Source organism: Tyto alba, unplaced genomic scaffold, assembly GCF_018691265.1.
Source record: "Tyto alba isolate M040663 unplaced genomic scaffold, T.alba_DEE_v4.0 Super-Scaffold_5, whole genome shotgun sequence".
NCBI classification, from domain to species: domain Eukaryota; kingdom Metazoa; phylum Chordata; class Aves; order Strigiformes; family Tytonidae; genus Tyto; species Tyto alba.
The window spans coordinates 7,945,353-7,960,491 of NW_024881326.1; the positions used below are offsets into that span (position 1 = coordinate 7,945,353).

General features: G+C 39.8%; 1 protein-coding gene across 9 annotated transcripts in view; it reads left to right on the forward strand.

Annotated features, from left to right (window-relative positions):
- Nucleotides 1-15,139, forward strand: part of IL1RAPL2 (interleukin 1 receptor accessory protein like 2) — a 394,699-nt gene that overhangs the window by 187,730 nt on the left and 191,830 nt on the right. For 8 of the 9 annotated variants that reach the window (XM_032996140.2, XM_032996138.2, XM_032996145.2 and 5 more), the window contains one exon: nt 14,302-14,575. The exons of the other annotated variant lie outside the window; for it this stretch is intronic. In XM_032996140.2, coding sequence (XP_032852031.1) covers nt 14,302-14,575 — 274 coding nt within the window. The remainder of the gene's footprint in view (nt 1-14,301; nt 14,576-15,139) is intronic. 9 annotated transcript variants of the gene reach the window in all.

Below are 15,139 nucleotides of genomic sequence, written 5' to 3' on the forward strand. Positions count from 1 at the left end.
GTTCAATTGGAGCTACATTTTTCATTTAGATTTGAAGCTGCAGGCTACATGTAATTCCATTTAAAAACCTAAGGTAGGCAGGAATAATGTTGGGTTAATAGTAATTTAGAGAACCAAAAATTCAGAATATTTTGCATGCAGCCTGCACTTGTCATTTAGAAGTTAATGGTCTTCCCAGCACAAAGTTTGGAGATGCATGGGTGTTTGAGAAATCCTTTCCTAATTAATGTAAAGTTTGCAAAACCAGGTTGACAGTCACTCTTTTATGCACCATATTCTTTTGATTTATGCACATGTATGTGCAGTGAAGGTTTATGAATTCTTGAGACCCAGGGTTGTAACCCCAGTCCCCTCTGTCCATGCCTGTGTTTGCATGTTTGTTTGCTGGGGTCTAGTGGGACACCGCTGCCATTCCTCCCATCCTTCAAGTGTGTTATCTCTGCTCTCTAGAGTGCCAAGACTGTTTGAGAATATATGCAAATAGACGCAAAGAAGTTCAGGGTCCTTTATGCCTGCTGAGTAGATTGGTCTCTTCTAACAGGCAAGTACGACACAGAGAGGCAATCCAATAGCAACTAGGCTATTAGTGATTCTTTTTGTTATCTCAAGTTTGTAGCTCATTAATGTTGTATTTGCTTATCTTTATTACTGAAGACACACTGATCAGTCCCAGGGAAGAGAAAAAAATGCAATTCTAAAAATTTTGATGGCATACTTTGGAATATTTAGTATTAAACAATATCAAAAAAATGCATTGTACAAGTTTATGCAGCCCTAGGCAGATAGGAGATTGAAAATTTAGCACATATTTTCAAAATAGTGGTTGGCTGGAGGGGTTCTGGCACCCTTTTATTCACTGCACATCAAAATGAACACATTACAAGCAATGTTTATTTTCAATTATGTAAAATCAGATGAGTCTTTAGAGAGATTAAAATGAGATTTGTAATGGTTTAGGAGAATTCTTAAAATTGACAACTTGACACAGCATAATTTCAGATTATGTGAAATCTGGCATGAGGATATTTATATTTGTGTTTGCAAAGATTATATTCAAAGTCATTGTGATGGAAATATTTACAATGAAGACATAATAATGTCTTTAATATGCAAATCATTCTAATTTCATTTCTTACACTGTCAACCTCACAGGGAAATCTCATTTATTTCAGAAGTGACACATGAAAAAATATGATTGCATTTGTGATACTCTTCTTTTTAACAGAAATATGACAGTGTCTTCATTTTTGAAGAACTTTATCAGGAAGTTCCTTAAAGTAGTTTGCATGACATCTGCATCTCTTTATTTCTGATTCATACCCCTGGTTCTCACACAATCTCTCTCTTTTTTATTCTTCCCCTTTCACAGAGAGGATTTGCTGTAGGGATGTGCTCCCAGGAGTATCAGCACCCAGTGCTGTAAGGTGCAGAGGTTGTGTAGGGTGCACTGACCTCCATGGGAGTTGAACTCCATCAAAACCTCTGAGGTTGGACCTAGTGTCTTATAAAAACAAGACTTATTTGTTGCCATCAAATTCTGCTTTGACCTTGATGAGAGCTGATTCAAAGTGCTTTTTTTTGTGCCCCAGGAACATGTGTGATACTGTCAGAGGCCTCTCGCTTCACTTCCCTGTCTGTAGCCCGAAATCCCTACCCTGAGGTCACATACCTCGTGTGCTTTTTCCCCTCCGGCTGAGAACAGTCATTTTCCTCTTCCTTCAGATGTAGAGCTGGACAGATGACAGTTCTGTAGTCTGAACTGAAAAACCTGTCATTGTGAACTGAAAAATAATGAAGTCAAAATAATAATAAAATTGACTAGATTGAATTAAATAGAACATTTTTAATTGGGAATGATGCCACTCACAACACTGTCGAAATTAATCCCACCCCCATCCCCAGTTTCCCCACTGAACTAAATTCAGTTGCTGAATTCAATTTGCATTTAGCAGGGGCAGTGAGGGAAGGACGAGGGACAGGGGGCAGGCAGGAGAGCCCCAGCCCTGAGCTGGGAGCCAGGAGCCCCCCCTGAGCCTGCTGCGAGGAGCGGGGACAGCCTGCCCGCCCCGAGCAGGGATGGCAGTCCCCGGGGCGCTGAGCAGTTGGAGCCCCTCAAACTCATCGAGCTAACTGCAGCCAGGCTTGGAAATGAGCACCCTCTGTGAAGAAGAAGGATGGAAGAAAAAGGTATCCAGCCTCATATTTCTGTCCCCTAATCACTGTGTCTCCCCTAATCACTGTGAGTTTTTGCTGTTTAAATAAGAGTTTTTTCTGTTTATTTAATTCTTAAATAACCAGTATTTAAGAATTTAAATACTGGTTTTCCATATTTTTAAAACATGGTTTCTTAAGTGGAAAACATACTGGTTTGCTGTGGAGTGATCCCTACAGACACCAATCCAGGTGTAGCTACCTCAACGCTTTGTTGTATTAACCATTCAAAAATACTAATTAAACAGTTGTCCTCAAACTGTTATGGCAGTCAGTTCCCAAGGCTGGGAAAGCAAATGATGGCTGGGGATTAGGTCGAGAAGGTGGGAGTGAGCAAGGAGCTTGATAGAAAATGAACAGTCTCCACATTGCTTACTGAGTGTTAAGTAACCAATCAGTACAAGTGGAGAGACATTAATTTAAAAAGTTAGTCCAGTTATGTCATTTTTCTGGTTTATCAGTAGCTCAGGTGGAGGCTTTTGTGATGATTTTTCAGAGTTGTCTTCTAACATTGAGTTGTGATGATTTAGTAACAATATGCTCATGGATGTTGAGGCTGCAAGGTGGTGTCCCAGCTGGTGGACGTGGTGACAACTGAAGAAAGGCCTCAGGTGCCACGGGCTCCCTGTCTCCCCTCCCACATCCCAGATCCCAACTCCCATCTTTGCCCAGCCTCAGCCTGAAGCTCAAACATCTCTCCAACTCTCCATCTTCACACCTTGGACGCTCCTTGGTGAAACACGTGGCAGCTGCATGTTTTGCAGAGCGAGCTGGAACTGTTGAGGATGACAGAAAGACTATGAATAAAACACAAACCTGTTTGTTTTGTGCTGTTCTGAGCAAATGATGTATTAGTAATGAGGTATTTGGAGTCAGTTGCTTTTGCTTGCTAGTGAATGAAACATTCCTGATGCCAGTTTCGTTTCTGGCTTGTGAATTTACAGGGAAGTGTGAGGAAAAGGCTATAAACTGTGCTGGTTTGAGGTCTGTTTGCTTTATGATGGTTCTTACTTAAATAGTTGCTGCTCTATGTCAGCTCGAAGCAGTGCTGATTTCTGTGGGGTTTCAGTTGGCCGTTGGCCCTGCTTTGATCCTCCTGAGTCAAGGCTTGGGAAAACAACTGGAAAGCAGATGGAGTCCCAGGGAGCTGCAGCCTCAGTGATGACAAAATGGCCCCTCTCCCCCACCAAGGGACTGTCGCTGGGGCTGGGGAGGAGCGCGGCCCTGGGAACAGGAGCTGGAGAGGAGTCGCGGTGCTGGTGGCAGGGCCTGCTCGGGGCTGCCGCTCACAGCCGATCTGGAAGCGGGTTGGGATTTTGGGGGATCTGGGAGGTGGGGGTGCTGCCATCATGGCCCTCTTTTCACAGTCTGTGTTTGAGAAACAAAAGTGCATGTGGTCCCATAAACATGGCCCTTGTTTTCACTTGAGATACATTACTGGGGAGTGTGGAGCTGCCAGTGGATGTGGTGCTGTCAGATGTTTTGATAGGCAGGTTTTAGAGAACGTATATGTAAATGGTAAAGGTGTACCTAAACAAATGTGCAACACTGGGTAATGAAGCACAACACTGCATTATCGCTTGCTGCTTTACCTAGAGACGTGTCTGTAACACAGGTAGCCCTTGTAATGGCTCATTTTTCAATCATCCTTCATTTTTCTTTCTTATATGTAATTACAATAGCTTGCAATAAGAGTAACTCTATGTTTGTTTATTTTGAATAGAAACAAAAGTCTTAAGAACGATGTTTACTGTTTAAAAGTATCTAATTTTGAAAACACTTAATAATTCATCACAGATACATACAGACCAATAACTCTCTAACACTTCTATTCATGGTTGTCCTATAAAAGCAAATATTGTTTTGATTTGTGACTGTTCATTTTATTGAAATGAAATTCGGTGTGTTCTGCAGTCAGAAGAGTTTCCTATTTAAATTCTGTCACATACATGCAGCTAATGAATTAAAATGAGAGGAGGAATTACAACCTAGGTTGGTGCAATGGTCACAACCTTTTCAAACAGAAGTCTACCTGTCATGCAAGTGGAAATGGTGATTGGCCTGCTGCAGATGAAATTATCTGTACCAGATAACAGGAATAATGGCATAGCAATTGTAAAATGGTAAGTGTGCCTAGATATCCAAAGGTAAATGTGTACAGACAAAGCAAATGACCAAAGCTGGTTATTTGTTGCAAGTAAATTCAGATGAACTTGACTTGTTCCTTTCTATTCCTGAGCATATGAGCATGTCTCGATTTAAATTTGTGCATTCTCTCTTTTTTTTTTTTCTTTTTTTAACATTGCAGTATGTTTATCAAGTAGTTTACAAATATCCAGGGCCCAAAACATTAATTCTACCTAGTGTGTTTGTGATGGGGAACTAGTTTAGTAAAGCATTTGGTAATCTTCTGATGGACTGACTGCATCTTTGTAAACTAGAAAATAAATGATTAATGAGTAGGGTAGAAAGCATGTGTATCCAGATATAGGCATTTGCATGAAAGGCTCCTTTTATGTGTTGGTGAATTGTGATCAGCAAGAGCTGTGTTGGTGGTAGGACCAAATCATGAGACAGGTTGGAAGAGGCCTCTGAAGGCTCAGAGTCTGGGCTCCTGCTCAAAGGACTGGCATGATGGCATGCTTGGCTGTGCCGGCAAGGCAGACACATTGGTCAGGGACAAGTTGCCCATGGTAAACGGGGAATTTGGACTACCAGAAATGTCCCTGCTGAGGTGTCCCAGTTAATAATTGCTTAGACTTTGCACAAATACCATGTAGCTCATCTGTAGGGATAGTTGAGTCCTGCTTTCCTCTTATGGTAGGGTGTGTTACTATCCCTAGGCTCTTGTGATACTCTCCTTGTTCTCATCTTCTGTCAAGCAGTCTTCCTCTGCCACCAGTGAGAGGTAGTAAGAGCCCTTACAACAGACCCATGTCACTCAAGGATTCACCTCTGCAGACAGTAGAAGAAATGAATTTAGCCCAGTGTATTCAACAGGGAGTCGGTCTTCCTAACCTAATCCAAATTCAAGAGGACCATGCCCTCAAAGCAGATTAACCAACTCACTGTCCACATACTTGAAAAACAGATGAAAAATAAAACAATCTTGTGCAAATACACCAGTCCCTCTGCCTCACAGGGACCAGAAAGTTAATAGAATTTGATTCTCTTTGATTTCAAATTCTTACTATTCACAGCTCTTTCCTACAATTCCCTGCTGGGAATCACAAGCAGTGGGTATAGTTTCCTAATTGTGTGATTACTTGAGACTGCAACTACCTGTTCTGGCACCTAGTTCCCATTTACTTTACCTTCAGTAACTTTATTCAAAGGGACTAATGAAGAGAGATTCATCAATTATTTAAATGAATTCAGCTTTGTTCCCAAAGTTTGCATGGTGCTAAAGACTTGAAAACAGAAATGTATGAAAGTCTCTGTGGGTTAATGTGGTTGGCTGGAGAATATTAAAACCATCTCAGTGTCCTTAAAGAGCTCGTGTGTAGTCAACACCACTTAAAATATTAGTTGCATATACCTTCAGGTATAAAGCATGTTTCCAGTGTGTTGCTCCTTATCTGAAATCTCCTTAGGATAAAGTTTATAAAACCAATGGAATATTTGTGGTCTGTTTTACTCATTCCTTAAATCAGTTATTGTTCTCTCTTTTCTTAGATACTGATTCTTCTTGTTTTATTTTTCTGTCTAATTTGTCTATAGGTAGTTCTGTGCATCAAAGAAATATCAGAGATGCTGGGAAATCTTTCTGTGCTTTTACATTGTTCATTGACTTCCTCAGGAATCCAAAGATCTAATAAAAATGGCAATATTCATTGTGGCAGATGTTAGAAAAAAAATTATTCTCCTTTCTGGAGATTAGAAAGTGGAAGTACTTTGATTTACTAGATTTTGTGGACATAATGTAAAAAAAAATATTGGGGTTCAGGTGGATTTCAGACCTGGGTGAACAGCTAATTTACTGTCTTTATTGAATTCGTACTTGTGTTTGCACTGAGTTGTTGGGTCCCTGAGTTTTTTGTTTATGGAATTTAAATTTTAGTATTTAATTGGAAAGTTTTGTTACTTGTTCAGTCCAAGAATCAGATGTAACATCGTGTAACTGATCTGGCCACTCTGATCTAGAACAACATACTTTTTGTTTAAAATAATGTTCCCTTGCTAGTGGGTTAACGAAAAAAGGGAGATGTGCTAATTCAGTGATGTTATTTCATGGCCGACTTTGAAGAAATGGGGATTTGTTTATAGATACACAAACAAGAAAATAAGTTTAATTGTCCAGGTAACTTGTTCACTACACATCACCCATTTGGCTTTACTTCTGTGTGAGCAAAGATGGAGGCTGGGCAGAGGCAGGAGCTTAGTACATGAATTTGCCCACAGCTCTTCCAAGTCCACCTGGCCCAGTGCGGGAGGGGAGCCGCGGTGGGAAGGGCAGGGGCCAGGCAGGGGCGGCTGTGAAGGCAGGACAGGCTGGAGCACACTCCTTGAACCCATGTCTGGGGCTTCACAAAATGTACAAATGCATAAAGCCATGAAGAATAACTTCTTTATTGTTCATGTCCTGGCTTTACTGCTGTTGATTTTCAATGTGCCTTTTACATTGTTTTCTAATGTGGTGACAACCATGGAGAATCAAGGCATTACACTGAATATTTTAAACCAAACCACTTTATAAATTCCAATTTCTGTACTGTTTACTTCAACATAAACTCTTTAAAAACCTGCCAGATATTGAAGTGATTAGGAGATCAAGGTCACCAAACACTCATTTTTAGGGTAAATGTGCTGCATTTTAAACAGTTGCTTTAGTGCCCTCCTCTTCTCTTTCTCTCTGCTCAGTGGAGCAATCTGCCCGAAGCAAAGAGCACAGCTTTGGAAGGGCACTTCAGTTCAAGCCCATCTGTCTCCAGGAAGATCAGGCTTGAAGAGGTAGCAAAGAATATGAGACCAGAGATTTCCTTTCCATCATAGAACGTGTTTCAGAGCTTTCTGTCTCCAGCAAAATCTAACCTGCCAGCTATGATTTGCTCTTCTCTCCATCAGCAAGCATTCCCAAAAATCCCTGTGATAAGGTGCCACCTGAAAAGCTGGCTCTGACAAGTGCTACAGGATAAAATGCCCCTGCACAGTAACTTCTACTGACACATATTTCAGCATTTTTGTTCTTCAAGTATAATTTCTAAGTCTCAACCTCATTAATATGCCATCACTCCTGGAAGCTGAGAATTTGTTCAAGGTCCAAGCTATTTTTCAATCTCCCTAGAGAATTTTACAGGTTGGTGATCTACTAGTATGTTCTTTCTTTTGCATTTTCAATATAAGACTAAAATGGTTCTGGCTTCATATGCATATGTGAGTCAGGACAGAGCAATTGGTTGTTATTTGGACCTCTGGCAGTATGTATTTACATCTTGTTTGACCTCAAAGGAAATTATGAGTGTTCAGCTGGACTCTTTGACGTTTGAGTTGGGTTGTTTAGCTGTGGCTCATAGGAAAAGCTGGTGCAAAAAAATGAAGCACATACAAGTCTTAAAAACATTTTAGCCCATCTTACAGAAATTTGAAGCTTTGATCAAAATTTGGAAAAAAAATCTGCCAATGTATAAGTAAATGCATTTTTCCTTATTTATGAGCCAGATTTGGAGAAATATTTGCATGTTGCTAAATCTAATGAAGTTTTTTCTCACTCCTCATTATTTGATTTAGGGATTTTGGAATATTTTCAGTTTTACATATCTTGAAAGTCCCAATCTTTTTCGCCGGTAAGTTGGAATGGTCTAGATTTTGCTCGAAAACATGCAGAAAATGGAGATCAGAGTAAAGAAACTGCAGTCTCTGAGTGATCCTCTTCTTAGGTGTTGTGTTTCTACAGCAAAATAGTCTTGGTTGATGGCTGCTGAATCTAGATGTTAATGTGATAGAAATTAATTATTTAGTTAAAATTGTTAACAGGGTAATAGGAGAAACATTGCAAAATTCACCCACCTTGAATCATGATAAACTTGTTTTTTCTCAAGATCAAAGGTGGTTTTCTAAGTGGTCTTCATCTCTAAGAGATACGGTTTTTTGATTTACTGTATCCCTCAGGGGACAACTATTTCATTTTTTTCCTCTGAAATGCAATTTAAAATACAAGCATAGTTAGAGTTCAAAAATAGTGTTAACTGGACTCAACAAAGAGTAAAACTGTAACTCACAGAAAAGAAACTTCACAGACACTTTACCTGAACTCCCTTCTCCTTTCTTGCTTGCTATTTGAGATCAGCTCCCCTGCTGCTGGAGAAGGCCACCCTCCACTCCCTTCTGAAGTACCACCAGCATAGGCTTCTCCTCCTCCCTTGTGAAACCGGGTAACTTGCTCTCCATGTCAGAGATGCCAGCTCCAATGTCTTTCAGTAGAGTGGATTTTTATTACCTGTTATGCGAGTGTCCTTCAACCACCCAGTCTGGTAGGTCAGCTAAGCTGAGGCAGCTCTACAAGCAAAGACCTTACCTTGCTTTGGAAGTGACATCCATGATTTCAAAGAGTCCACAAAGTGTTTTTTTTTTTTTTAATTGTGTTCTCTGACCATCAAATGCATCTCTGAATATTTGAGTAGTTAAAGAATCACAGATAGGGGTAGGGGGGTGGTTGGCTGTCTGTTTTCAGGCACCTCGGCTCCCTGACTCAGCTCGTGGTGTGAGGAGGAGGGAAGGGCGCTGGGAGGAGGCAGGGTGGCAGGGGACCACGCGCTGGGCTCAGCTGATAGGCGGGTCTCATATGGCAGCTCCCGGCTCTGATGAGATGCTGGCAGGGGTCTGCAAGCACCGCAGCGGAATTAGCATACCACAGCCGGAAAGCCGGAGGTGTGGAACCAATTATGAGCTTGATCTAACACCCTGACCCTTTGTGAAGACCACATCCAGCCAAAGCTGTTAAAGTTGTTACCGTATGTGGTCAAATGTAGGGTGTGTTTCCTTTTCTCTAGAATTGAGATCTGAAAATACCAAGTTGCCTAAAATTCATGGGCTGTAACTGATTTTTCCCCTTTAAGAGCCTAAAACTTTGCATCACTTTTTGGGTTTCCTTAATGGAGTGCATCTATCATTGCTACGTGTCTACAGACTCTTGAGCATGATGTATATCATTTCCTGGACTCTGCTGTTCTATGGCTAATATATAAATAAAAATATAACTCCTGTATCAGAGGAATGTTTTGGGGTTTTTTTGCTATGTATTTACAGCTACAAGCATTGCTTGCTTTGTGGAGCAATAAATTTAATACATTAGCTAGTATATTGTTTTTTTTAATTATTTATTTGTAGATGATTTCAATTTAAAATGAGATTTTCAGGTAACAAGGTAGGCAAACATGTTTAACAATGCCATGATATAAATTGCTGTAGGTGACAGATCCCTACAAAAATTATTACAGGCAGATTCACAATGCAAAAAAATTATTTATGTGGCAGCAAGCAGAAAGACAAATTGCTCAGAGACTATGTACATGCTCTTCTATAATTGCTCATAAATTATTATGGTTCATGTTAAAATGCATCTAGACTCCCTAGACAACTAGATTTATTTAAAATAAGAATAATGGGAAATCACCAGGAAATGTTGGGGAAGAAGATGCAGTACATGCTTTGGGTGATTGCTACCATAGAAGTACAGTAACTTATTGTTAGCCAACTTTAGCATTCGCTTAATAATTTTGCAACTTTAATTTTCAATTGTATTTGCTTGTATAGATAACTGGGATGGACCTAGTGGGGCCCCACCATGATTAACTGCTGCTGTGTTTCTCTGCCCGTGAAGGACATATCGGGACTCTCTCCTGCACCCATGCAGGGCTTTTTGTACCTGGACACTTGCATGTTCTATGAAATAGGACTGAATGTAGTCAGTTGGATCAGAAGATATGCTGAAGGAGCGGGGAGGGACTGAGGGGACACGCCTTTTTTCCTCAAGAATTTGGACTAAAAATGGGACAGTTTTTTTCCATATACTCTCAATGCTTAAAATTTTAGAAGGGATTTCAAATAATTGTCTTTATTGAAAGCATCTAAAATATACCCACAATAGATAGGATTTAATTTGAATTGGGCTTTCAGTCAGGCACTTACTAAGGATCAGCTGATTATTGGTTAGCAGAGAAAAGAAGTATATATATTTATTATATAAGTGCCTCTCTCTAATACTATTATTTTTCTCATCTTACCACCCTGATTATATTACATATTGGGAGCCAGCCCAACAATAATGACAGCAAACTTTGTTCTGGATAACAGAGAGCTAAACTCCACCTAAGCAGCTCCAGTCTTTTGTAATGACAGCTTGGAGAATACTCCAAATGAATATAACAATGCTCACGCTCCAGTGACTGACAGCGCAGCAAGAGGAAAAATTTCAGCTTCCATGTGAGCGTGGGGAGCCTGACCTAGATTTTAGCCTCTACAGCTTTGTAAGAGGAAACGTTCTTGACTGTGTATTTAACAAGAAAAAAAGAGCAAGGGGAAAAAGTCGTCTCCTGTTTGATTAGCCTTTCTTCAATAATTAAGATTTAGTCAAGGCGCTCTGTGAGACTTCTCCCCTCTGCAGATGTCAGCAACCCTATAATGAATGGTTACTCCGTTCCCTGTGTGCTCTCCTCTCTGTAATTACCACCTCCTGGCATGCTGCGGGGAGCGAGCTGCTGCCGGGGAGCAGGCGGTGCAGGCAGGGGCGATGGGCAGGCAGCCTGCCTGCACCTTCCCCCTCCACTGCGCTCGCTGTGTTGGGGTCAGCCTGGCTGCTGGCTGCTGAAGTGCTTCCATTTGGATACTGTTAATGGGAAAAAGGTCTTGAGTATAAATCTGCTTTTCTTTCTTTTCTTCTTCTGCGACGTGGGTGCTGGGCTGTGATCAGGTCACTGTGCCCGATGCCTCCCCTGGAGCACTGGCCGAGGCCGGTGGCACACTGGCCCCACAGCCTTGTTCTCCACTGGGCAGCTGGAGATGGGGTTTAGCCACTCTAATGACCTGGTTGTAAATTGCCATTCAGATGTCTTTCATCTATTCCAATGTGCTTTATATACTCCAGCATTTGTGATTTTAAAAAGAAAATAGTAGAGAAATGCACACTAGAAAAGAGATTTTCAAATGAAAGTGGAAGATAAGGCAGACTGAATGACACTGAAGGATGCTAAGTGTTCCTTTGAGCTGTGCTTTGACAAGTTATTTGGTGTGAATGTGGGAGAAATTTTACTGGAAGCAGAGGCATTTTCAGCTTCCAAAGCTGGATTTCCATATTGGCTCAGTACCTAAGTCTGTAAATCTTCCTAATTGTGACTCTGCTCTGTGAAATAAATGAAAAACTGCCACTGTTCTGCTTGACCCACAAGCTTTCCATGTGTGTCTGAATGTCAGTTATTCTTTGAGGCAGTTTGACTTTGCTGAACCAGCACAGGTTTGAAAGCATTAGATGACATGACAGGATTAGATTGATAGAAGATTGACAGAACTAATTAGATTAGCTGAATTAGTTTAGAACTAAATTCCACTTCTGGGCACCCCTATTCATTTCAGTTTACGTCCCTGCTTAGACTTTCATGACTTTGCTAGAGCCCAGGAGGAAGGGTGCCTTTGAGAATACCTGTATGTCCTGGAGAACAGGGCTGAGCCATCTGGAGAGCTCAGCTTTGCCTTTCACGTCCCTTGCTGAGAGAAGGCAGCTGTAAGCTCTGCACTGCTCTTTAATTGTAAACTCACACCAGCCTAAAGAGCAGGGCTTAAAAAGAGCACAGAGCTTTTGTGAGGAAGTTCTGTATGGAGTACATTGATACCTGCTCGATGGAAAAGCCCTTGAAGCCACCTGTATAAAATAATTTATGATGTCAGCACCAGGCTTTAATGTAAAAGTGGATTGGATGGGTTTGTAGGACTGAAGGAGTTGGGTTCTTTTGCCAGCTCTGCTGCTGGTTGCTGTGGTCTGTGTAACACCATCGCAGAGAGAGGTGAATGCAGTGTTTCATGGGCTCCTGGTGAGAGAATGTTTGAGTTACAGTGTGCAGTTTTGGGCATGGTGAAGAATGTTATAAACCTGGAGGGGATGCACTGAGAACAAATACATCAGGATATGATTTTCAAGTAATGTTTATCCAAACTTGTCCTGTTCTGCGTGGCACGAAGCTATGAGAAGGGAGAACACAGTGGAAGAAGTGATGCTGCAACAGTGAAGAAAAGGAAAGTCAGTAAATTGCTACCAGCCTGTCATGTTACGTCATTAATGGTAGCTGTTAAAAGGAGGAAGCAATGAATTTTAAGTCATTGGGATGTTTTCAGCAAAATGAGAATGGAAATGAAAATGGAAGTGAACTGAAACTGTGTGTGTATGACTTCAGGTGAATGTCTTGGCTTTGAGGCTTTTTTTGGTTGAAGTAAGAAGTAAGTTGGTGCAACCAGCTGCTGCGTTTGCATCTGCCTCTGGGCGGGTGGCAGGAGCAGGTCGCCTGATCCACACCACTTGGGGTGAAGGTATTATACGATCTCCCTTTGCCTTTCGATACCCTCGTGACAGTAGATACATTCAAATTATAGTTCTGAGTCATGGTTTTCCCTTTCCTCCTGAGCCTATGTTTGTTTTACAAGTAAAGTTTGTTTTACAACAAGATGTTATGTGGAAGTTTATGTATTAGAAATGTAACAAAGTGGTCACTGTCAACAGGTTTAAAATATGGTTGAGTTGCATGGTTCATGCATGGTCACAGTACAATTAAAGCTGATTTACTGCAATGGAAAAATTAAAACCTTCCATTTATCACAGTTTTGAAGGATGCAAGAGAAGCCTGAAAAAATGGTAGATATAAAAGCAGTAAAAGACACTAAAAAAAAGACTAAATCTGATATTGCACCACATGTAGAAATTCTGGCTCACTACATTTGTTTAGGAAGTAAATTAAAAAAAAATAAGAAGTAAATAAAAAAGACTGTAAAAAAGAGTAAATGAAAAAGAGTGTATGAGAATATCTAACAGAGTTTGAGAATTGATACTGTAAATACAGAAGAGGCAACTTGAACCTTTTTTGGTTTAATTTGAGGTAGCTACGTCAAGGGTAAAGATGTTCCACTTACATATAGCTGGATATGATCAATAAATTCTAAAAACTATAAATTCTATTACTTTGAGATAGTATATTTGCCTATTGACAATCTGCCTTCGCAGTCTTTTTCTTTGGTTATATTAATGATTGACTTTCAGGCTTACAGTTTTTCCAGCAATAAAAAAAGATTGAATTAAAAGGTCTCTGATATGTGAGAGGGGAGTTACTTGTTGATAGATATGCGTGTCCTATGATTATATTGTAACTAATACGATTTAAAATAATGGGGGAAAATTTTCTAGGGAGAAGTAATCTTTTATTGAACTGGTGTACGTATGTTAATTTTTAAAGTGAAGTATCAAGAAAACTGTTTCCAAAGTTTTTGCTGCACAGAACATTAAAAGATCCCTTTTCATATTTGTACAATTCCTGTATTAAGCTTGATTGCATAGGTAGCACGTTGTAATTGTATCCTGTGTATATAATACATATCTCTACAATTTGAGTAGGCTGTAGAAAAAAAAGCTATGTGGAACTGTCTTGAAAAGAAAATGATAAATGTTGTATCTGTTAGTTGTTTTCTTAATGTAATGTAATTAGCAGAGGTGGATGGAAAAGCTTTAAAGGATGAGAATGGGATCAGATGACAATGTACGTTTTCCTCCAACAAAGAATTAAAGAATTCAAAACTGATTTACAGGGGCAAGTAGTTAAGGTGAAACACTCGGTTTATTTATTAAAGAATTAGTGTTTTGGGGATAAAAGTAGTGATATTCTAAAGAAATGGAATTGAGCAGGCCCAGTGTGCTCTATTGCCTGCACATTTGCATTTATATGTAACTAAAAGAGGTGTATAAACCCCTTTAACGGGCAATAGCTACTTCAAGTTTTTCACATTGCTATAAAACAAAGGTTCTTTTCTTTTAATTGCATTTCATAAGCTGCCTTTCACTATCCTGAAAAAAATATATCTGTATCTAATATTTCTTTATTATTGTTTTGCTTTCAGTTGATGGTTGCATTGACTGGTCAGTGGATCTCAAGACATACATGGCTTTGGCAGGTGAACCAGTCCGAGTGAAATGTGCCCTTTTCTACAGTTATATCAGAACTAATTATAGCATGGCCCAAAGCACAGGTCTTAGGCTTATGTGGTACAAAAACAAAGGAGATTTAGAAGAACCCATTATATTTTCTGAAGTTAGGATGAGCAAGGATGAAGATTCAATATGGTTTCACTCGGTTGAGTTGCAAGACAGTGGTTTCTACACATGTGTTCTAAGGTGGGTATTACGTTAAAGTCTAACTAAGAATGTATAGATTGTCTTGGTTAAAGAAAATGTTTAAATTTAGATATCAGGATTGAGCTATTCTTCTGGTTAATATATACTCATTATTTTTATTCTCATAATTATATATGCCACATAATGCTTTGTCTCAAAATTAGTTTCTGTGGTAATTACAGTTACCACTTCCAATAGTTGTAATTAAGCATGTGCTTTCACTTAATTACTTTTTTTTTTTTTAAAGTCCAACATTTGCAAATTCTCAGTTTGCCATAAACCTTCAGAACTCGATACTTCTTAAATCATGATGTGTTCTGGTTAAGAAATGCTCTTTTTCAAATCCTCTGAGTTATTTAAGAGTTAGATACAGTTTGAATTACTCTGATGGGGTTAGAACATGGGGAGTTACAGTTCTGTCTGTTTTTGAAGAAATGTTTATTTTAATATACAGTTATGATTTGTTATAAATTTAAGCAGACCTTGTTTGGTAAGGCACTGAAATGCATGTCTCAGAAGTATTTTGGAACTGTTGGATGAGCCTTAAATTAAGCATGTGCTGGA